The sequence below is a fragment of the Rhamphochromis longiceps genome, linkage group LG10 (genome assembly GCF_057381845.1).
Source record: "Rhamphochromis longiceps isolate RC_006_pf linkage group LG10, R_longiceps_female_GT1.1, whole genome shotgun sequence".
In the NCBI taxonomy this organism is placed as follows: Eukaryota; Metazoa; Chordata; class Actinopteri; order Cichliformes; family Cichlidae; genus Rhamphochromis; species Rhamphochromis longiceps.
Genome location: NC_140566.1, coordinates 11234221 through 11257361, shown reverse-complemented (window position 1 = coordinate 11257361; position 23141 = coordinate 11234221). Strand labels below are relative to the sequence as shown.

Sequence of the window (23141 nt, the reverse complement as noted above, 5' to 3'; positions counted from 1 at the left end):
TTAGTTGTAGGAAAACATTATGGTCTGGGTTTAAAATAGACCCTTTCACAACATTTACCACATGTTAGAGCGCCTTCTTGGCAGAAGGACTTGAAAGTAAACTTCTGCTGTGTCTTGGTGGAGTATCACACTGCAACTGAAGAACTACAGCTGATGAGGACAGTAGATATTTTACTTATACTTGTTCACATGACTGCATTAGGTCCCCTAATTAAGCACTGATAATTTAACCACAACTAACCTGTGCTGTTTTCTTTTGAGGTAGAGATGATTTTACAGAAAAACATATGGAAGAATATTGTATGACAAGGTGAGCAACAGTGGTTTATGTAGTCAGGTACACACAAACACTACTGTCTTTTTATCTCATGTTTGTTGCAAATATGGTGTTTGTTAAGTAGACTTTCACATTTTAAGCATGATAACAAATTTTTTTTGATTTTGACCAGTATCAAAATGTGGAATTTAGACACCATTTTTACCAACATCACATAATCAAAACAACAATATAGTCTACTGTCTTTCTCAGTGTAACTCCCACATATTTCCAATTTATATTATATTTATATTTAAAGTTTTATGTTTTGGACCTTTTGGAAGTTTTACAGATTTTCAGTATTTTATTTTGTGTTAAGACATTTAATCCTTTTATCCCTCAAAATATAGTGCACTATTTATTTAAGGGTTATGGATCTTTTTCCATGTGAAAATACACAAAAATGATCCCCAAGAGCCATACATGATAATACGTGTATGTGATCATAGTCTAATTTGCTTAAGTGCCTCACTCTAATGTTTGAACCAACTGGCAAAAGGAATAGGAATTCAAAATGAACAGCTAATTTAAAATGTTAAAGGGAGATAATGAATACCCAAATCAAAATGCAGGAAGTATTTTTGCAATAAGTCTTTTTTTACAAGCATTTTTTTCCTCAGATTTCTCTTCTGCAGCCGTGCCAACAGGTTAAAGCAGAGTAACTAAATACCAACCTGCTTCTTCTATTGTGTTGTTTTATTAGTAGTAACAGCACTGCCTAGCTTCTTTTATCTATTTCATCCATGTTAGACCTCTATGACTAACTAGACAGTCTTTATTTACGATTTTCTACATAATTTGAATCTTTATTAAAAAAATCAAAAATCAAAATGCTTAGTAGCTTAATTTAATCTCACTATCTCTTTCCCAGTTTCTGTAGATGGTTTAGGGTTAGGAACTGTGCCGTGTGACAAATGACTGGAGGGATGTTTAAAGCCTACTCTTTCTCTATCAGAAGTGTTATTTTTGCTGCTTTTTTAATCATGTGAATATAATCCAAACCCAGTAGCAAACAAAAACAATGAACACGAAGAAGAAATGCAAACTGCTCTAGCTCTTGGAATTCCTAAACACAAAGCAAACCAGCATGCTCCAATAAGAGGAACAGTGACATCCATATAGCACATGGAATAAATGTAGCCTACTCAATATGATAAGAAAGCCTTAGGATAAGACATGAAGACATGCTTTCATGACAGTAACAGGATTACTCACTCCCACAGTGCTATATACTCATCATATTCACTAAAGTGTTAATTAATTTTAAAACATCTCCCCATTCGTTGGTTGTTTTGAGTCCAGTCTGGTGAAAATGAAAGTGCTATTTCCATAGCACCTTGTTTTCATACGTTTCATTTACACAAGGGACGGGTTATGTGGATCTTCCTGCCTCTCAATACTCTGCTTGCAAGAGAGCTCTTTCTGTTAATTAACCAAACCACATGGGTCTAAACACAAGTCCAAGTGTCTTCTCTAACTGTAGAGTCTCCTCACTGAATAAAACCTAGCAGCATAGTCTGCATGTTATTTTTCTACCAACATATACTGTCTGTGGTATTCTACAAAGGTGAGGGTGAGGGTCAGACTTTGTACAAAAGGAATAAATTCACAAGAATAAGCAAAGCCTTAACCAATGACTGCAGCCAGTCTTGACTTTTTACCGATGCTTTGGCTTTGTCACTGAGCTGACAATCTCTGTATCTCCCTTCAAGAATATATAGCGCCCGTGTTAATGCTCCTCGCTGGTTTCATGTATGTCACTGTGTGAGGGGGAAAAAAGGAATTATACATTATATGTAACGACAACAGAACAGAATCAGGAGCTGCTGGTGGAAATATTACTGCTAAATTGTTCAGTCTTTTTAACTGCAGATCTTAAGTGCACACATACACACAAACACTCTCTCTCCCACACCCAACGCCTACCACACACTCAGACACCAAGGTAAATCTTGACAGGAGTGACGGTGAGTTGTTCATGTGGTGCTGACAGCTTTATAAACACACATCTTTTAAGTCTCTTCTGATGCCTGTCTGCCATTAGGAAATCAGCTGTCCATTACCACATTTTACTTGTTAGATCATTTCCACCTGACGTGACTAATATTGTTTCTTTTATTTATTTCATTTTTTGAGCTGTCTTTCCTATTGACATGAAAAACATCAAATTTAGAGTTTTACCACAAACTGTGGCTTGTATTGTGTGTTTGCAGAGGTATTAATATGTCTGCAATGATATAGGAACATTATATTATATATAATCCTCACTTTTCACTCATCACAAAGGAGGGATTTAAAGTTGTGTAATGAATCAGTAACGTCAAAATCAAATATGTGATATTTTCTGATATTCTAAAACTGTTTTCTTGGCTAAACTGAAAAAAAAAAATGGATTAGACCATGCAGAATTACATCACTAGGGATCTTCATATAATTTGCACCAGATTATGGAACTGAAGAATAAAGAAATATAATGGATTAGCAATATATTAAGAAACAACAAAACATAAACCCCAACATTTTTATACTTGCGAGGTTAATAAAGTTGCTGCTATGATCAACCTGTTACTGTTACAGCAAATTGATGGACGTGATGGACGGTTTCTTTAATTCCAACAACTGATGTGCACAGAAGTAAAAAATGTGTTTAATTATTTATGATCTCAGTCAAAAATATTTACATCTTTTAAAGTTCACCTTCAACAAATGAAAATAGGTTCATGTAAATTATTTTTGATTTATTTATTCGTTTTGGTATTCAGTGACATATTTATTGCAATTTAACATTTTAACCATTTCTCCATGACTAATTATTGTGTCAACTTTTTTTTTCATCCATCAGCATAATCATTTACCATTTTTTCTTATATATTCATTTTATTAGGCACCTGCTTCAATTGATCAATTTTGCTATTTATTCATTACTTTTAGCCTTTTCACCATTTTATTGTTGAAACCAAGTATCTATTACTTGAGGGTAAATATTCTTAAGACATCCCTCTAGCATTACTGCAGAATTGTTTTAACATTTATCTCTTATTTCTATAAAATTATGAATCTATTCAACAAAAATCAGAAACTATACATCTTTAAACAAATCAGATTTACATTTTTTTGGTCAAATCTTGCCTTATAAGTTTGTTGCTTGTCTGTCTCTCTGGGCTGAATGGCTAAAGAACAGTGAACTTTTTCTCTTCGCATCAGTGCTCCCTCTATCTGTCAGTTGACCCATATGCTTTGGCTCCACAAGTAGATTTTCTAAATATTTGAATGCATCATATTCTTCAACTGAGTCAGCCCAAGAAGGAAAAGGAAAAGAAAAGAAATATAAGAAAGATAAAGGATGCTCTTCCCCACAGCTGACATATCTCACTTTATTTTTATTGCAGTGACATTTAGAGAGTAAAGTCACTCCAGATCACATATGGCAGAGAACTACTGCTGCACTGATGCCTATGGGCTTAAATCTTGTAGTATGTCTGGCCACACCCTGTGATGGCACAGCGTGTCTGCTCAATCATCTGTCAAAAGGAAAAACTGACTGGGATGTGACAAGAGTTTCCCCAACTTTGAACATGTGTATCTATAGAGAACATTGTGGGAAAAGTTTTTTTTTCTTTTCTTTTTTTTGCCCATTATCATTCAGTATGGATTTGCTCATCAAAGTATATACTGACAGCATTTTCACCTCATTTTTTCTGCTTTTGATGTCCATTTGTGTTGCGTGTGTGCCACCTTGCTTCTGCATGTTGTTGAGTCTGTATTTGTCGTTTCTCTGTGTATGCCTCCTCCGAAAGTATGTGTTTGTGGGAGGAGGGACGGTGCTCCAGGTGTGGTTTATGATAAGAGAATAGATGTAAATGTATACAGATCACATTCACATGCTGTGTTGCTGTGTGCTTGTGAGAGCAAACAAACCACAAGCTTAGAATTCTAACATTCCATCTGCCTTAGAGTATTCAAGCTTACAAAAGCTTCCAAGTTTTTCAGCATCAGTTGACGTAATTGGAAATGGGTCCTGAAAACATATTTTCTGGAGTACTTGCCAAGTTCTTAATTGATGTTTGTTGAATGTGCTGGCTGGACTAGGTCAGCTTTGAAATAAATCAGATAAAGCCAAGTATGAGACTGTAGTATTCAGGGTACTGGCCACAGACAATGTGCTGGCTAGATTGTGCATGGTGGGCAGGCCCTTTTGGGAAATTTGAGGGCATAATCTGCCTTTCTTCTGATGCACCTATTACCCTTCCCTTGTCCTCGTTTTTTCCTCACATCATAATATGGCCACCAGGAAAAAAAGAATGGGAATCAAACCTGCCTGCGCTCTTTAAAGACATCAAATGCAGTGTTTTAAGCAGTTATACCTGAAATAGACAATAGAAATGTTAAATCATGGCCTTGGTCTGCCTCAGCTCTCTGGTTAAATAAAAGCATGAATATGAATGCCAGATATCCTTATAAATTCGTTTTGAGTGAAGCTTTAACAAGGTCACCATACATGTAATCAGTTGTTTCACTTTAACTGTCTTGAAACACTGCCTTCAATTTCCAATTGTCTATTTAATTAGACAGGAAAAGATCAGCAAACAACCAAATAACAAAAATGATTCTTTAACACATCTATAATGAAATATAATGATTTTGCTCAAGTGGGTTGGTCACTTTGTTGGAACACTGACTCATAATCTCCTAATTATTTCGTAATTGATTTTCATTTGTATGCATAAAATGTTTATTTCTTCTCCTCCAACATTTACCCTTTCATTTTGTAGGCTACCTCAGTGTTCTTAGGCGCCTTCTGGGCCACCTGTGAAATTACTTAAATGTTATTAGTATGGCTGTTGAAAAGCAGCATAGCGGTGGCGATGCGTGGGCGGGAGCTCTAATATGATTGGCTCAGGGACACTGTAAGCCTGAGTGGCAGCCCTTAATGGGAGCCCTGGAGAGGTAACCCAACAGCTGTGTGTTTGCAGCTAATGAGAGATGGGGGAGGAGTAAAGGATCACAGACTGGAAACACTCTGATAAACTCTTGCTTCTGAATGGCTTGGGAAGATAGGAAATCAAGTTTTCTCCGGAGGACATTGCTTAAGGCTTTCCTTTGTGACAAAACCCTGCATTTGACTCATTACTCCTGGTCCATTGCTTTATGCCTAAGCAGTTATGATCACTGGCATCAGTGTTCAGGAAGAAAGGAAGAGAGTAACTGTGGCGTGGGATGAATTTCTCTCCCTGCTGAGCCATGCTGATTTATTGCCCTGAGCAAAAGCATTGTTTTTTTAATTACACTGCTGCAGTTTTAACAGATGATGCCACACATTACTAGTTTATTCCATTGTACACCAACAGCACAGTTTGTTTCACGTGCGGTTGATAGTCATTGTCTCCAAGAACAAGACAGTGTAGCGCATATTACTCCTACATCAAGCATTATTAACAGTTTCCTCAGCAGATATATGTGCTGCTTCTCTTCTTCCCTATCATAACCGCCTGAGGGTGGCGCCAAATGAATAAATAGTGGCCAAACAGCTTCCATTTTAGGCCGCTCATTTTGCTACATGTAATGCATATCAACAAGTAAACCGCCGGCACTGGCTACCTGTTACATCAATTTTGGACACGTTGTGCGATTAGTGAGCAGTTTTGAGGGGAAAGGAAAGACTGACACGAATTAAAATAGTGCAAGGCAAGCGGAGTGATTTCTTGATAAGCTTATTTAATAAGGTGCATCCCCCTGTTTGAGCTGACCCACTTTAATAAGATCCTCTTAAACTGTAGGCATCACATAATTTCCTGGTAGGCAGCCTTGGCATAATGTAGAGTATGAAGTTGCTGTGTGCTGCGGTGGATGGGAGCCCCACCTCCTCCCACGCTCTGATGAGTAGAGAGAGAAAAGAGAGAGGGAGCTAGGGGAGCAACTAACGTACCCACTGTATCTCACCACTTGCTGTCTGGAAATGCTTCAGATGGGCTTCTTGTTTAGGACCGGTTAGCGGTTTCTTTTTGCACGTTGCGAAAATGACATTTCTTTTGCTGTGTTTTAGACATCCAGTGCGTCCTTAGAGTGCGCTCTAAGCTACTTAGATCAGGGCTGGAGAAACTTGGACCAAAGGGATGCGACAGCGAGTGCAAATCTTTCCAAGGATCAGTTACTGAGGATTGAAAATGGCACACAGTAGGGCATCTTTATGGAATGAGATTCTTGGTTTCCCATCTCTGTCATAAAACAGTCTATACAATATAATTGCTCATAAGTTACAGCCGCATATTCTCACGGACTGAAAACTGTCTCTGTTCTTCACACTGTGGGACGGCGGTGAACGAAGGATTCTGAATTTTCATGCGGAAAGTTCTGAGTACTGTCTATGGATTTTGTGGCCGCTGAAGTGATTTTTGATCTCAGCACTGTGACGGAGGTTTGAGGGTTAGACACCTGCCTCTGGGAGCACCGCTGGACATATCAGCCGCGGGAAGAATTGGCTACGCGACAAGCGCTCACGTAAAAAGTCTCTGGCTCAGGTACTGAAATTACTGCAGAAATAATCAAGAAAGTTGATTTGACCGGTGGCCACTGTGCGTGATTCATGATGCAATGCCAATGAAGTTTATAGGAATGCATTTCGGACTTGTCTGAAGTGTTGTCGCTTAACACAGGCCGTGGCTCAAACAGATCGTTTATACAACAAGTTGCACTTTATAATAGACACACACAGAGCACAAAACAGCTGGCTGTTCGGTGTTACAGGTTGATAGGCGGTACAAAGGCTAGATGTGCCACCCGCAATAAGGATCCTCTGCATGATAAATTAGACGATGCATTTTAATTAAAACCTATGCGAGTAGACACGAGTTCCAGCCTGCGTCGGGGTTGGTATTAAGTCATTAACTCTGCATGTCATTGCACTTCAGCGACAATATGAGTGCGTGCGCTTTTCAAGCTGATCTGTACCGGCGATCGGCTAATTGCATTTTATTGCACCATTATGATTCTGTGAAGCAGAAAATGTGAACCATTTGTATCATCCTTCTTTCGCCATTTATCCCATACTAGCTGCAAACATCATACTAATTGCCTTTATTCGTGCATCTTGATTTGGCGTTGTTTACTCTGAACAATTTCTTGCAAACAATTCGGACTTCTCCTGCAGCCTGTCGTGTTCATAACTGTTATACAGTTTTTCTATGGAGAGATTCGTGATTATAATTGGGGGGTGAAATCTTTGATCAGATCGTCGGCACGGGTAATCTCCTGTGCTCTCCAGTGAGAGTCTGGGGTGTTGTTTCTCGCCACTCCACCGACCACCAGGCACATTTTAATAGTCTGCTCTACGTAATGATGTCGGTCTAAGTTCCCACATATACTTTAGGCTACAAGGCCGTCATAACAGAGCAGATCAAACAGGCCTATAACCTACTTGTAGCCCAGATCTGAGAAACTGTCTGTAAGACATGAACCTGTTAAATGTTATTATCTAAATCATTCAGTGAATGAAACTTCTATCTATCTATCTATCTATCTATCTATCTATCTATCTATCTATCTATCTATCTATCTATCTATCTATCCATCCATCCCACATAAGAATAGACTGTAAGGCTAATTTCCTCTGCCGATTTTATTTTTGAATTATTACCAGTAGGGAACTTTCCTCTGAATATTGTACAATAACATGCAATGTGCCATGTAATGGGGTTGCTGAAGGAAGGGTAAGTGTGTGGTAAACGGATCAAATTGTGGAAAGGGCACAAAAGGATTTTTTTCTGACTTCTCCAGCAGGTATTTGAGCTTGAGGGAGTGAACCTTTACTGCACAAAAGCAGTACAATAACCCCTATAAGGAAATTAAACTCTGTTTTAATCATGTTACACAGAGCAGTGAGGAATCCAAATTATACGATCTGCCAGTTTCTTTATATCTTTATATAAAGAACCTTTTAATATTGGAATGTGGCCTTTTTGATCTCAGTGTATTTCTTTTTTTTTAATTTTACTTCTTTGTGACAGGAGTGACACAAGAGTGTTCTGTGTTTCAGCATGCATATGGATAATTCCAGTGCTCACGCCTTTAGAAAGTGTTTCCAACCAAAGGCTGTTGCTTTCTCATTACCGAAACCCACAGTTTGCAGTCAGTATAAGAGTGCAGCCTTACATTTGGCAGTAAATTCCATTGGTAGATCAGCAGTGTAAGGAGAGACCCATAGCTGTGATACTACCTATCATAAATCATGCCGGTGGGAGGGTAATGGATTTTACCTGTTATACTAGCTAAAGGCGCAGAGTCAGCCAATACATCAAATCACATCAGTTGAGAAAATCATTAAATCATCTGTTATCTTTCCACACTCTGGCAAAGCAGGAAGGAGCACAGAACAGCGTTGTACAGCACAAATTCATGAACCTGAGTCCCAGCATGTAACAGGTGAAAATTCAGGTCCTGCTTTTATCAGTTGCTGCAAAACAAGCAGCTACTACAAAATATCCTATTTAATTCCTCTGATGATTTTTTTTCTTCCCGGCACAACTCTAACCTTTTTTCTTATGAGTAATTTACTATTATGCCTCAGTTAATTCTGCATGTGAGTCATTTCTGCTGGACCTGTGGAGCGGCCAACTTAAAGAGCAAATGTCACCCAGTCAGTCTCTGAGTTGACTCAGTCAGAAGATAGTCTGTCTCCATGGCAACCAGAGCAGGCGCACATGCTCCGCAGCACAATTATATTGTTCTTCATTTTTATAACTACCTTTTTTTTTTAATGTATAATACCAACACTTACATAATCAGGCACAAACTCCTTTATCATTTTTTAAAATAATTTCATTTTAAGCCAAACATTGTTCTAAATCTTTCACAAACAATGCAAATTACTTTTGCTTTGCAATAAATTGTTACATACTGGCACGTAAAAGATGTGTTATTTATTTTTCAATTACAAAAATGAAAAACAACATAATCACTCCATATTTTATACAATGTTATTGTTAGCTGAAGTACTGCATTAACTTTTTTATTAGCATTTATCTTACCAATTATTTCTGTTTAATCAAACTTCACCCTCCTACTTGTATTTCCTTCCCTATATTTATCAGAGTTACTTACAGTAAATAAAGTAGTGCTAATTCTATCTCTGTCTCTCATTTGTCTCTCTTTCTCTGTGTTTGTGCATATATATATATATATATATATATATATATATATATATATATATATATATGCACTTCTCTCCAGTTGATTCAGGACTGGATCTGTCATATAGGCTTGGATGGTACCAATTTTTCAGAGGTCATTTTTATGACTGGGTTCAGCAACCACAGCCTTAGCGAGGCAGGGACTTGTTTCCTTGGGAACCGCAGCACAACCTGACACAACCTAGGCTGGCACTTTGATTGTAGACACGCAGAAGTTGAAAAGTTCTCTTGAACAGATGGGTCAACTGGATTGTGCACTGTGTGAGGGCTCAGTGTGAGGCTCAATCAGACCTCGTAGTTTGACTGATGTTTTAGCTGCCTGTGAAGTTTTTCACCTTCTCCTCAATGAAGAACAAAAAATTGCAGCGGTGGAGTGGAGGAGTCCTGCATTTTTATCTATTCATTTATTTTAGAACATGGTGAAGCGCATCAATGATTATTACTTCTTCAATCTATGATACGCAGACATCAGAAGGATAATGATGGAAGATATATTGTTAGGAGACAACAGTATTGTTCTGAATATATTGCTGAAATTCAAATCAAAACAGCATATTTTCCCACAGCACCTTTTGCATGTTTTTTCTGGCAAATAAGCAATGGTCATTTCTTTTAATTATTACAAAGGTCTATGGTTGTAGAAAAGACAAACTGAATTTAACACATAACACAATTTCACATTTAATAGTTCTATTTGTTTCTTTTTCTTTATAAAAATAATGCAGCAAAAAGTACCACAGTACTTTACCAGACACTTTTTTCAAGGTTTGTTTTTTTGCCTTCAGGTCAAGGAGTTGTGTAGTCAAATAGCAACCTCTACACCTCTACACTACATTTCAGTAAAACTTGAACATAAGTGACAACAACCTCCCAGGTGTGAAAGTGGGCATGAGTGAGAACCACTTTTCTTCCCCTCTTAGAGACACTCTTATCTATAGAGATCGTTGACAGGTGAAAAAGTATGCTTGGGTGAGCTTCTCCACCAAATTGTGAGTCTGTGTAATGATGGCCAAACTGAACATAAGTCATAAAACATTGACTCAATTGTTTGGACTTGTACTTACAGTTGGCACTCCTGATGGTCTTAATAAGCTAAGGTTTGGCCAGGCAGAGTTCTTGCTGTGTGGCAGGTCAATCCAGATAAACCTTGGGCTCTTAAACTCTACTGCTAAGCAGTTTTGCCTCGACTGCGTTTTCTGTTGCAAAGTTAAACATCTACACAAAACAAACAACAGACACTAGACCCATCGGGCAGTTTGAGGCTCTCTTTGAAAGTCCACCTCCATACTGTGGTACAGGCTGCCTTCAGCATTCATTTTTCAGTTTTTTCAACATAGCAAGCATCTGGACCATTGCGTGATCACAGCATGAGGTTTTGTGGTGAGTGCTGCTTCACTGGTAGACTTAAAGTTCCCTCCTCAGTCAAACAGTGGATGCCTTGATTGTATTTGGAAGGATTTTGTTTTTTTCCCTAAGAATATGTGTTGCTCTGGATCACCTTCATAAGGTCTCTGGCTCAGTATGCTAATTGGATTGTCTATTTGAACATGGTGTATTTTCCAACAAACAGTGCTCAAGGGAATTAGAGTCACCTAGGCAATACACAGTCTCTACAGTTCTGCCTCCTGGACTTACACAAGTTGTACTAGAGTTACCCAAGCAAGCAATGTCAAAGTTGTCCCGTGGAGCAGCTAGCAAAACATATTTTAGAGTTATAATTGGTTGTTCAGATGACAAATGAAAAAAAGTTTATATTCAGTGATTCTTTTTTAGTTTATTACAGCAGTGCTGCCACAATACTTGGTTGTTGACAGGGTGAATTTTAATAACCAAAAAGATTTCATTTTCTCAGCCTAGCACTTTCTCAATATTGCAGTCTTGCAATGTCTGATCCAGTTCAGTATTTTTCTTCCAGAGCTGGCATTTTTATAGCTGATTTCATTCATTAAGGAAGCTAAAATCTTAATTTTGGAAATGACTAAGAAAAGTATTTGATTTTTTGAGCAGTTCAACAGGACTCAACTATGACAAAAACATTTTATCACTCTGAGAGAACTAACCTCTTGTTCCTCCCTTTGATTTTCTGCTGAATTATGTATCGCGATCTGCCTGAATCAGCTTGTAGTCTTGTGGGTCTACCATCTGGGATGACAGATGATAACTAAGTTTTTTGGAGAAAAAGAGCTGAGATGCAGGGAATGTCACTCCTAGTTGTGTTCAGCACTTCTAATTTATCAATTTTGCTGCTCAGGTAGTAAATTTCAGTGAGACATCCAGTAGTCCAAGAAGTTTCACATCCTCCAGTAGGGAAAAATCTCCTGTTTCCCTTTGCCACCACCTCAGAGCACTTTGAGATGAGAAAAGGAAATCTGGCACTGTCAAGCTTTTGATAAAATATTTGTGGGAAAGCTGAGGAATGTGAGATAAAACCCAAAGGCGTGGTGTCAATGATATTCAGCAGAGATTCTCGCTGAGTGATAGCAAAACGCATATTTTACGAACAACATGAATTTTAATGTAAATGTAAACAAAGAAAAAAAAGGACACTAATTCACTAGACTGTCAGGCATGGTGCCATCTGGAAGACAGGCATGAGGCCAACTGGAAAACATTAAGTCATGAGTGTCATCAACCATAACAATCATGTCACTATCAAAGCATGGCTATTCATTGCAGAAGTGGCTATAATATCAGGGGAGCAGTTACAACCAAACCATTATAAAATCAGCTACGGTATGCCATTTTTAGATGCCACATTGTATAAATACATTTGAAAACTTTGAAATTTAACAGTGAATTTTAAAATAGAAATGAAAAAAAAAAGATGATGCACATATCAAGTAAGCTAAAGTAATTTTTACTGAATTCTCCAAATACCAATTTAATTGAAGCAATACATACATGCACACCTCATAAGTTCACATATCTTGTTGAAAGCATGTGTTTAATGGAATGGTAGGCAGCAGTATGAAACATTTACAGTGTGATTTATAATTCCCCTTAAAATTATATCCCATGGGATGCTGTTAATGTCAGTCTTGGGTATAAGAAAAGTGTATCTGCTGATTGCGTTTTTGCTTCTTCCTGCCTTTTTATACTGCAAACATGAACTGGAGAAAGCGCAATCACTGTTCATGCCACATTGACTACAGGTTCTCCTCACAAATGTAAAAAGGGAGACATTGATTTTTGAGCAATTAGTGCATCAATAACTAGCACTTTCAATTTTAATGTATTCAAAAGGAATTGGATTTTTCATTGAATTTCTGTATATTTGTGTTTTGCTGTCTAGCTTAATACTCATTTACCTTACTCCTGTATGGAACATTGCGGCATGCAGTTGCATTTTAAATAACTCCATTTGCTGTCGTGTATGTATATTTCTATCAGCTCTCACCCACACTGACTAGGGAAGCATTGATTCCTCTTGTTCTTTTCCTAATCCCTAACTGACGACATAGACCCACACTAGACTGAGCACCTGTGTTCTTTTCTGTTTCAGTTGAAAAACTATTGTGGAAATAATTGGAACTATTCACCTGTGTTTGGATTAACATAATGATTTACTTCTACATAACTTTTTAAACTAGAAGTAGCATTTTGTTTTCGCTGTAACTTTCTTTAAAAGCCTGTGAAAATAAAGAAATGCTGTAAAACAGTGCAGCATTGAAGAGACAGTGACTGCGACATGGACTGCTGTTGTCTAATTATAACCCGAGTCATTAAAGCTGGTATTGATCAGCATATTGAAGTTTTGCATTAGTAACACAAACATAGCACAATAAAATCGGATGCACTGAAATGAACTCTTCTTGATTAGTAAGTGGACACTCACTGATTCAGCAGACACACAATTTTTTTAAACTGTTTTCACGATGAAGTTTTCCAGAGCATGAGACCTTGATACTTAACCCCAATGATTGCTCCTATTTCAATTACCAATAGGACTCAAACACACACACATGCATATACACACACACACAGAAAGAAAGAAAGAGAGAGAGGGGAAATAATTATACTCTAAAATCATTGCAGCATGAAAAAAACAGAAGTCTTTTGCTAGAGGGAGTAAAGATCAAAGAAGACACTAAAATAATGGGTCACAATTGTAGAGTTGAAAGGTTCAAAATCAAACACAATAATTACAGTGTTTGAGCTAGCCAGTGGCAATGGAGTGTGGAAATGTCTGCATTGTGCAATGCCAGGTGGAAGCTGGATGTGATGATAGTAGCAAAGTTGCATAATTGGCATGAGAAAGAAATTTGACTCTATGACCTTTAGTATGCAAGTGTTCATTGTCAGACGCCTCTTGGGTAAACAAATTGGTCAAATATATCATTTCTCTCAGCAGACAAAATCTTCGCTCGTAAGGGTGTATTCTTGAGCGTGGATTTCAAACCATAGGTTATTTTAGAGCTACATTGCTTCCCTACTCAATGTCTAGCTGTGTAATACAGAAATAATGAGTCTCTTAGGCTGTGAGTTTTTGTATTACATTTTTATTTGATTATTCAGCTGAAACAATCCACACTGGCCCTGAAGTTTGTTTTGGATGTAAGCTCACAAGATATAATTTCTTGTTCCTACATTAATTTTTCCATGAATTTCATAAAGCTGAGATATTCATTGAAACTCTTGAAGCTCTGAGACTGAAAAGAAACCATGCTGGGATAGCTATGATTGCATTTTTTTAAATGCCCTATTTTCTCTTTGTTATTGTTGTTGTCTAATTATTGTGTTGTTCTTCTAGGTATGCTGTATGTTTTACTGCAAGTTATTGAAAAAAAAAAAAAACGATTAATTTTATAGCTGTAGAGTCATTATTCAAAAACACAGTGCTGCTTGCTTCCCCTGTCTAATGTTTCACTTTGACCCTCTGTTAGTTTTTTTTTTTTCATTTTTGAATAATTAAATAAAAAGTAACAGCTATGTAAATATTGCTTTATGGAGCTAGGTTTCAGCAGAAAGGGAACCAGCTTTTTAACCCATATTGTGTTTTTTTTCATTTTACAGGCAGATCGTCCGATGACCTAATGGAACTGAATTTACAAGTGATATTGTGTTGGGTCGTGGTGCTGCATTGTGGCTCTGCTGAAGGCAGTATCCTGTACCGGGTCCAGGAGGAGCAACCTCCAAATACTCTTATAGGTAGCCTGGCAGCAGACCAGGGACTGCCAGACTCAGGTCACCTTTACAAGCTAGAGGTGGGTGCCCCTTATCTTCGTGTCGATGGAAAGACAGGGGACATTTACACCACAGAGATTCCTATAGACAGAGAAACCCTGAGGGACTGTCGCTCCCTGGCTAAGGGTAAACCCTGCTACCTGGAATTTGAAGTATCAGTGACTGATCTGATACAAAACCAGAGCCCACGGCTTATTGAAGGACGCATTGAAGTACAGGACATCAATGACAACACCCCCCAATTTCCTTCTTCTGTGCTTACCATCTCAGTCCCCGAGAACACGATCATGGGAGCGTTATTCTCCATACCTCTAGCTACAGACAGGGACTCTGACAGGAATGGGGTAGCTGACTATGCGCTGACTGCAGGGCCAGATGCTGCAACCCTGTTTGGTTTGCAAGTGGCTGATGACAGGGGAGGGAAGCTCCCACAGCTCATTGTCCTGGGCAACCTAGATCGTGAGTTAAAGGATTCTTATGACCTCACCATAAAGGCAGTGGACGGAGGAAACCCTCAGCGCTACAGCAGTGCATTACTCAGAGTGGTGGTGACTGATGCCAATGATAACGCTCCCAAGTTTGAAAAGTCCACCTATGAGGCAGAGGTTTCGGAAAATAGCCCTGTCGGACACTCTGTGTTGCAGGTAATTTAAAAACTTTTTTTGTATAATGTTGTAGTCTGGATTGCAAAGTTAAATTGTAACCAGCAATGTCTTTCTGAATAAATGTATAGTTTTAAATTTTGGATTTTACCTTTTTCAATATATTTTTGAAGAGAGCATTAGCTCATTATCCTTCTACAGGTAATAAATGCTTATCTTGTATTGACAATGTAGTTGCAGAACAGTGTGAGATATTATTTTCGGAGTATAAATTGCTCTGTGCAGGATTTTCACAGCATGTTGCTGCGGATTTACACTGATTATCATGAAGGAAATGTCAGGCCTAATAATTTACAACCTTTCATTGAATCCTAGAAAAAAGAGAAAAGAAGGCTAGTGATGTAACTATCAAAAAACAGAGGAAAAGCAATAGCCAAAACAAAGTTATCTACATGCTGTGATTTAAAGTGATCAGACCCACACAGATTCCTGGATTAATTTATTCAGTGACCAATGATTCATTAGTTACATTCATTGTTAGTGTTGTAAATAACATTAGTTACAACACTAACTGTTGCGCATATTTAATGACTTTAACCATTGAATATGTTTTGATTACAGGTTAAAGCAAACGACTCTGACATGGGTCCGAATGGAGAAATTGAGTACACCCTTCACCAGGCAGTAGACCCAGTGCCGAAACTCTTACGAATTGATCGGTCCACTGGCATCATCTATGTCAAAGGACCACTGGACAGGGAGGAAATCAGCAGCTTGTCCTTCTATGTGATAGCAAGGGATAAAGGCCCTCAGCCTAAAAGCTCTAAGACATTTGTAACCATTGAAGTGACTGACCAAAATGACAATGCTCCAGCTGTGGAGATTCGTGGGATTGGCCTTGTGACGCACAGTGAAGGAGTGGCAAATATTTCCGAAGACATGCCAGTGGGAACAGCTGTTGCTTTAGTTCAAGTATCTGACAAAGATGAGGGAGAAAACGCTGTGGTCACTTGTGTGGTAGCAGGTGATGTGCCATTTCAGCTTCGCCCTGCCAGTGACTCAACCAGTGACAACAAGAGGAAGTATTTCCTACAGACCACCACACCTCTCGACTATGAAAGAGTTAGAGATTACCGAGTAGAGATTGTGGCTGTAGATTCTGGAAACCCAGCACTCTCTAGTACAAACTCTTTGAAGGTTCAAGTGACTGATGTGAACGATAACTCTCCAATATTTTCCCCTACCTTGTTTGAGGTTGATTTTGCTGAAGAAAACCAACCAGGAGAAAAAATTTTAGATGTTATAGCCACAGATGCTGACAGCGGCACTAATGCCGAACTTCTCTATAATATTTTGCCAGATTCATCCATCAAAGGCTTGTTTGAGATTGACCCAAATACAGGCGAAGTAAGAGCCAAAAGCTCTCTTGATCGTGAACACAAAGAACAATATGAGTTTCGTGTCACTGCAGCAGATAAAGGGTCTCCTGTCCATAAAGGAACAGCAACTGTTGTAATAAAAGTAATAGACCGCAATGACAATGATCCCAAATTCATGCTTAGTGGCTACAGTTTTTCAGTCTTGGAAAACATGCCACCTCTGAGTCCAGTTGGTATGGTGACAGTCCTAGATATGGACAAAGGCGAGAATGCCCACGTTCACCTCTCTGTAGAGCCTGATGAAGGAAAGTTTGTTGTTCAAAATGGAACAGGAACTATTCTCTCAAGCATCTCGTTTGACAGGGAGAAAGAAAGCAGCTATAATTTCCGTCTAAAAGCAGTGGATGGAGGAGAGCCACCCAGGTCTTCATATGTGGGTGTTACAATCAATGTACTGGATGAAAATGACAATGATCCCGTGATAACTAAGCCCTCCAACTCTTCCTTCAGACGCTTATCACCTCTAGCTTCCCCAGATAGCCACGTTGAAGTAGTGGAAGCTGAGGACCTGGACAATGGCCCTAATGCAGAGCTGGTGTTCAGTATCGCTGGTGGAAACCCTTACCAGTTATTTCGCATTTCCCCCTCAAGTGGAGAGATCACTCTAGCAAAGGAGATGACACGCAAACATGGTGGATTACATCGCCTAGTGGTGCGAGTAAGTGACAAGGGGAAGCCTGCACGCCACGCTACTGCCCTGGTCCACATCTATGTCAATGAAACCATTTCAAATGTCAGCTTAGTGGAAGCCTTAGTGGGACACAGTCTTTACACTCCACTGGACAGGGACATTGCTGGTGATCCCGACAATGGTTTTGCTGCTCAGCGTAGTAATATATTGTTTGGAAGCCTTGCTGGTGTAGCAGGTGTTGTAATGTTGATCTTGGTGGTGGTATTTATTCGCCACCGCATCCAAAGAGAAACCAAGAGTGGATATCAAGCTGGCAAAAAGGAAACCAAGGACTTATATGCACCCAAACAGGCCCCAAAAAACACCAAAGGCAAACGTGGACGGAAAGGCAAACCTCAGAAGTCTCCAAAACCACTCGGGGAAGACGAAGAGGTCAGCCTTCAAAAAAGTCTGAAGTTCAATCTTGATGGAGTCAATGATAGCCCCAGGATACATCTTCCTTTAACATATTCACCAGGAAGCCCTGATATAGGCAGACACTACCGTTCCAACTCCCCTTTACCCTCCATCCAGCTGCAAGCCCAATCGCCATCTGCCTCACAGAAGCATCAGGTGGTCCAGGACCTCCCTGCCACCAACACCTTCGTAGGAACAGGAGGAGACGACAATTCCACTGGCTCAGACCAGTACTCAGATTACAGCTACAAGACGGGCCAACCGAAGTATAACAACAAACAGGTACAGTTATCTCAAGCGCATAGTAAGGTCTGTCTGAGGAATGGGTGATTGGTTTGGTGGATTTTGTGAGAATGTTGAAAAGCAGTGATTTCATTATAAGACTTGCAATATTTTAGTCTTATTATCTACAGTCCTGAAAATCACAGATTCAACAACTCTCATTCATGACTACTTTGGCAGTTCTAGTAATTTGATATGATTTACTTTGACAATAACAGTCCCAAATTTGAATTATCTGAATGCCATTTTTGTCATTGTGCCATCTATCTGGATTGTAAAAATGTAAAACGATAGTTAAAAATTTAGTACAAATTTGTTACTGGCTGTTTTACTCAGTGCATAACTGTAAATTGTGTGTGATGATATACGAAGAACAGACCAAATCATTTCCAAAATTATATTATCCATTCTTTCTCTTACTAGTAACTGTCTGCTTTGCTTCTCTGGGTAAGGCATGTATATATGTAAAATTGCATAGACAGAAAGAAAGTTGCTGCAAGTATTTGCTCAATTGTGGCACTGCTAAAAAATAAGATTTTGTCAGGTTGGCAGAAGAGTTGAGCAGGGATGGTCTGTTCTCACTTACTTCTGCTCTTCTGCTTGACCTCTAGTACTCTGTAGTGATCTCGGCAGGTCATTTGCTCTTATCTCCCTGCTCCTTATGCTCTTATCTCCTCTTATCTGTACAACATTTGGGCTTGAATCACCATGGAAACAGAAATATTAATAGAGTCAGAAGGGATTACGAACAGAAAGATTTTAGAGAGTAAGGCTAGAAAGCTAGTGTGTCTCTGGGTTTCTGTGTCATCTGCAACTGTGTAAATGTGTGTCTTGGACTACACAAATATAAATTTGTGTGCAGGAGGGGATAAGGCAGATTATCATTATCCTTATATAGTAGAACATCCCTTATTATACAGAAAAATGTCCAGATGTCTTGATCCCACCAGTTACACAGCCACGCTTGAGCCACTGAAATGGATCTGTGGTTTTTATTTATTTACTTTTTTAGTTAAATATGTGCTGAACTCACATTCAACACAGAAAAAAAACAGCTAGTGTCAGTGAGAGGTAAGATGCTGATAAGACAACTTCAAAGAATACCCAGCACCAAAGACAGCTTTGCGCAGGGGCATTCCATCACAAACAACCACAAATTCAAAAACTCAGGGTATGATTAGCAACCTAACATGACTGATTCCTCTGAACCACACTGAGTGAAAAGTGATATATTTGTGAAACACACACCAACTAGATCTAACAATACTTTATTCATGTCGCTACTGTGGCATTCAAAGGATGGCTATTATTTAGTACTGAAAATATTTGACATTGATGTAAACAATTTATTTTCAACCAGGACGAGTTAACATGAGCTTTCAAGACACTTCCTACATTTCAGCCGTACAAAACAGTTTGACATTCTCCAAGGCTTTGCAGATAACGTTTGCCACATAAAAATTAGCAAAAATAGAAGGGGAAAACATGCCGCTGAGTTCTGAACATGTGTAGGTGACACATTTTCTGTGGAGATATCTTCAGAGCCAGTCTCACAGTTGGCTTGTTGGTAGTTTTAGCAGATGTTAGTTGACAGCTTAGGTGATCACAAGCCGTTGTGGGTGGAGTCAGTTTAGAGAACAGTCACCACTGTCTTCTTGATGGACAACATAAGGGACCAAAATGACTGCAAGCCACAGGGTGTGTCTGGGTGTTTGTGTGTAGTGCCAATCTCTCTGTTTGTATGTAGATTTGCTCCTTAATCTAAGAGTGTTAATTGTGTCTGGCACAGATGTAAGCTCTCAGCATTTAACAGTATTGTGTGTGCGCTTTCTCAATATGATCGCATAAATACATATGCAACATGACTCAAGTGAGTGACAGGCTGTTTAAAAACATGGACAGATGTTGAAGCTCATGTGACATACCTCAGCAGATGTTGTCTTGTGTATGGCATCCCCTCTCACATCAGGAAGAACAGATTGACCAAAATATATAATTAAAGCAACTGCCAAGTGATGTGACAGATCTAGAGTGGTGCCATTGTTTTAATTAACTGTGCTGCACTCAACAACTAGTTTTGTTTTTTTGTTTCCCCAATATGGTCAGATGTCTATTTTTTTTTTTTGTCAAATCTCAAAGTCTCAAATTTCCAGCGTGCATGTTCAGGGATTATGAGCATATGAAACATTACAAGCGTTTAATGATATTTTTTTGTTTCAAGCAGTATCTTCATGCTTTAGGCTTTAATTAGAGACAGTTTCCTTCTGAACACAAATCTATTGTCAGGTGGCATCTGAGCGGATATTAAACAAATTGATCAAAAAAACGATATAAAAGTGTGTGAGTGTGTTTGTGAGTGTGTTAGTGGTATTAGACGTTGATTGCAGAGATATATTTAAAAGATGAAAATATTTTCCCAGGTTTAGATTGCAGGTGCAAATAGACTGATAATGTAAAATTAGATGGAGTGTAATTAAAGACTGTCATACATGCATTAGTATTTATTTGCAGGTAAAATATTGTCTTGTTTGCTGCACCTACTTAACTCTTCATTTTGAACTTATTTGTGGAGCTGGTCATTACAAAATGATTACTTTTTCATCTTCTCTATTTGAACTTATCAGAAGCATCTCTACATTAATATGCTAGATTAATGAACAGCCCAAGGCTGAATAGTAGAATATTAAAGTACTATATTACTCAAGAACCCGAACAGATGTTTCAGATGTGCTAATTAGATTATCATATTACCTAAGCATGTGCCAGCTATATGTGCAAAATAATATTTGTTTAGTTTCCTACACCAGGAGCTAGTACTGCTATCAGTTCAGAAACATTTTGATCTTTTCCCAAGACTCTGTGGAGAATGTTTCAGCCCTGTAATTGTTTTAGATTAACCCACTTCTGCAAATATTCCTAAAATGCTGTTTCCAGGATGTAATGTTTTGCAAAAAAGAAACAGCAACAGACACTCAACGCCACTAATCACACTTCTAATTTTGCATTCCATGTGTCTACAAGCAATAACATTCAGTAACATGGACAGTGCTTTTGCTGCCAACTAGCTCCAAAGCTTCTGAGAGCCATTGCATCAGAGGTGGAAAAAGGATGATAGGCACTAAAGAAGCCCAGCTTCATTCCTCTGTGGTCTGTGTCAACACCCTTTAGAATAACACTCATCAAATGCTAAATTAGAAAGTTTTAGATCAAGGAAAATTACTGAGCACTAATGTAGCATCATAGTCAGCCCAAATGGTTCTATACTAGATTCAAACAAACATGTGGGAGACTTCAAATAGTGGGGTGTTATAGCCTCACTGTACTGAATATGCATAGAGGTTCTTACAGTTTCTGCTTGCACCTGTTTGGGTATTGTTGTAATTAAAGTAGGGACACTAGGAATTTTCCTCAGGGTCTTGGCAAGTTAAGCCATTTTTAGATATATGCCACAATTTTATTCTTGGGCAAACAATATATTGTACTAATTACTGCATGTGAAGTTACCATCCATACAAATAGTGGTTCCTTGATTCTTAAGATTTAAAGGGAAACTTTTTATTTTATTAACAGAATATGAATATTTTAAATAAGTGTGTTTTACCCAGTGTCATCCATTTGGACAAAATAAAGCAAATGAATAGTAGTAGTCACGAAAGTAACATAGCAAAGCAAATGTTGGTACATAGTTGTATTTTGAAAACACAACATTGTAAGCTTCACATTTCTAAATCCAGGCTGCTAAAGGTTGCACCTTTTGTAGTTTACCCCCTCATCACCTTTGAATGTGTGATATTGCATGATGGTTGCTAGAGAAACCAGTGACTCACGTTAGCCATTAGACCTGATAATTAGCTCTGTTGGGTCCAAGAGCTGGCACCTTTTTTCACACTTCATTTAATGAGAATCTTACATATGAACAAAAAGCAAAATGAAAGTCAGGAAGGAACAATCATTACTGCGTCACTGTATTTTTTATGCATCAACGCATGCTGATAAAATGTTCTATTCATTCAATGAGGATGAATTTTGTCCAGCTCTGGCTTACTTGTTCATCTCCATGCCCACCTGTAGTAGAGTGAGTCAGTGTGAGTCTTAATTAACCTGCTTCTTTGTTAAGAAGGGCCCACACTTTGTGAACTTTAGGCATCCCTTTGAGCTGGGATTAGCCCGATTTAGTCCAATGCGGGTATTTGAAGTCAGCCGAGGTATATTACAGATGAGGCTGGAAGCACAATTTGTTCTTTGAGACTGTGACACACTGGCCCTCAATTACTTAGGTGTGTTTGGAAGTCTTCTTACCGTGCACGAAAAACAAGTGCGTAAAATTACTATCAGATTAATCGAGCATGTGCACTGCCCTTTTTTGCCCTCATCACTATAGTCATGTTAGCAAAACAGAATCATTCTGAACTAACAGATTGGTACAATCTGTATACACGCATACTATCTGCACACGACATTATCTATATAAGAAAATGCATTTACCTCTAGGTTAAGTGGGGAAATTAGTGGCAATGAAAGCACAGAATGAAAGAAAGAAAGAATGAAAGAGAAAACCCTGTACGCTTCACTGAAGCAAGGAAGCAAGAGAAAGTCCAAATGAAGAAAGTGAAACATTTTTGTGCAAAGAGGAAGTCAAAAGACACAGATTCCCACAAATGTTTCCACCAGACTGAGGATTGTTGAAAACAAAAAGTCTGTGGCTGAAATAATGGGGGTTCTGAATGTTGTTTCCCCCTGAGACAGGCACTGTGACTCGGGGAAAAAAAGTTTGGCTATCAAACATTCTATAAAAAAGAAGAAAACAGTGAAGGGGAAGGAGCACGTAATCTGTCAGCTCAAGATGAGAACCTCACTGCAATGAAAAATGAAATTAATTAATTAATTAAAAAAATGTGATAGTGCCAAGAAACTGACTTAAGAAAATGACTGTAATGATGTCATCCAGGAATGATATGGCATTTTTAATACCGTTGAAGCCTACAGTTTTCCATTTAGTATTCTGTTCAGATTTATTTTTTTTTTATGTTTTTGATTAATTGTAAT

At 38.5% G+C, this 23141-nt stretch overlaps 1 protein-coding gene across 1 annotated transcript in view; it reads left to right on the top strand.

Moving 5' to 3' along the window:
• The first annotated feature begins 6233 nt into the window (after positions 1-6233).
• pcdh1a (protocadherin 1a) overlaps positions 6234-23141 on the top strand; it is a 108371-nt gene continuing 91463 nt past the window's right edge. Inside the window, exons 1-3 of the mRNA XM_085420151.1 lie at positions 6234-6834; positions 14515-15329; positions 15909-18095. Of these exons, the coding sequence (XP_085276277.1) occupies positions 14535-15329; positions 15909-18095 (2982 nt within the window). The 5' untranslated portion in view covers positions 6234-6834; positions 14515-14534. The remainder of the gene's footprint in view (positions 6835-14514; positions 15330-15908; positions 18096-23141) is intronic.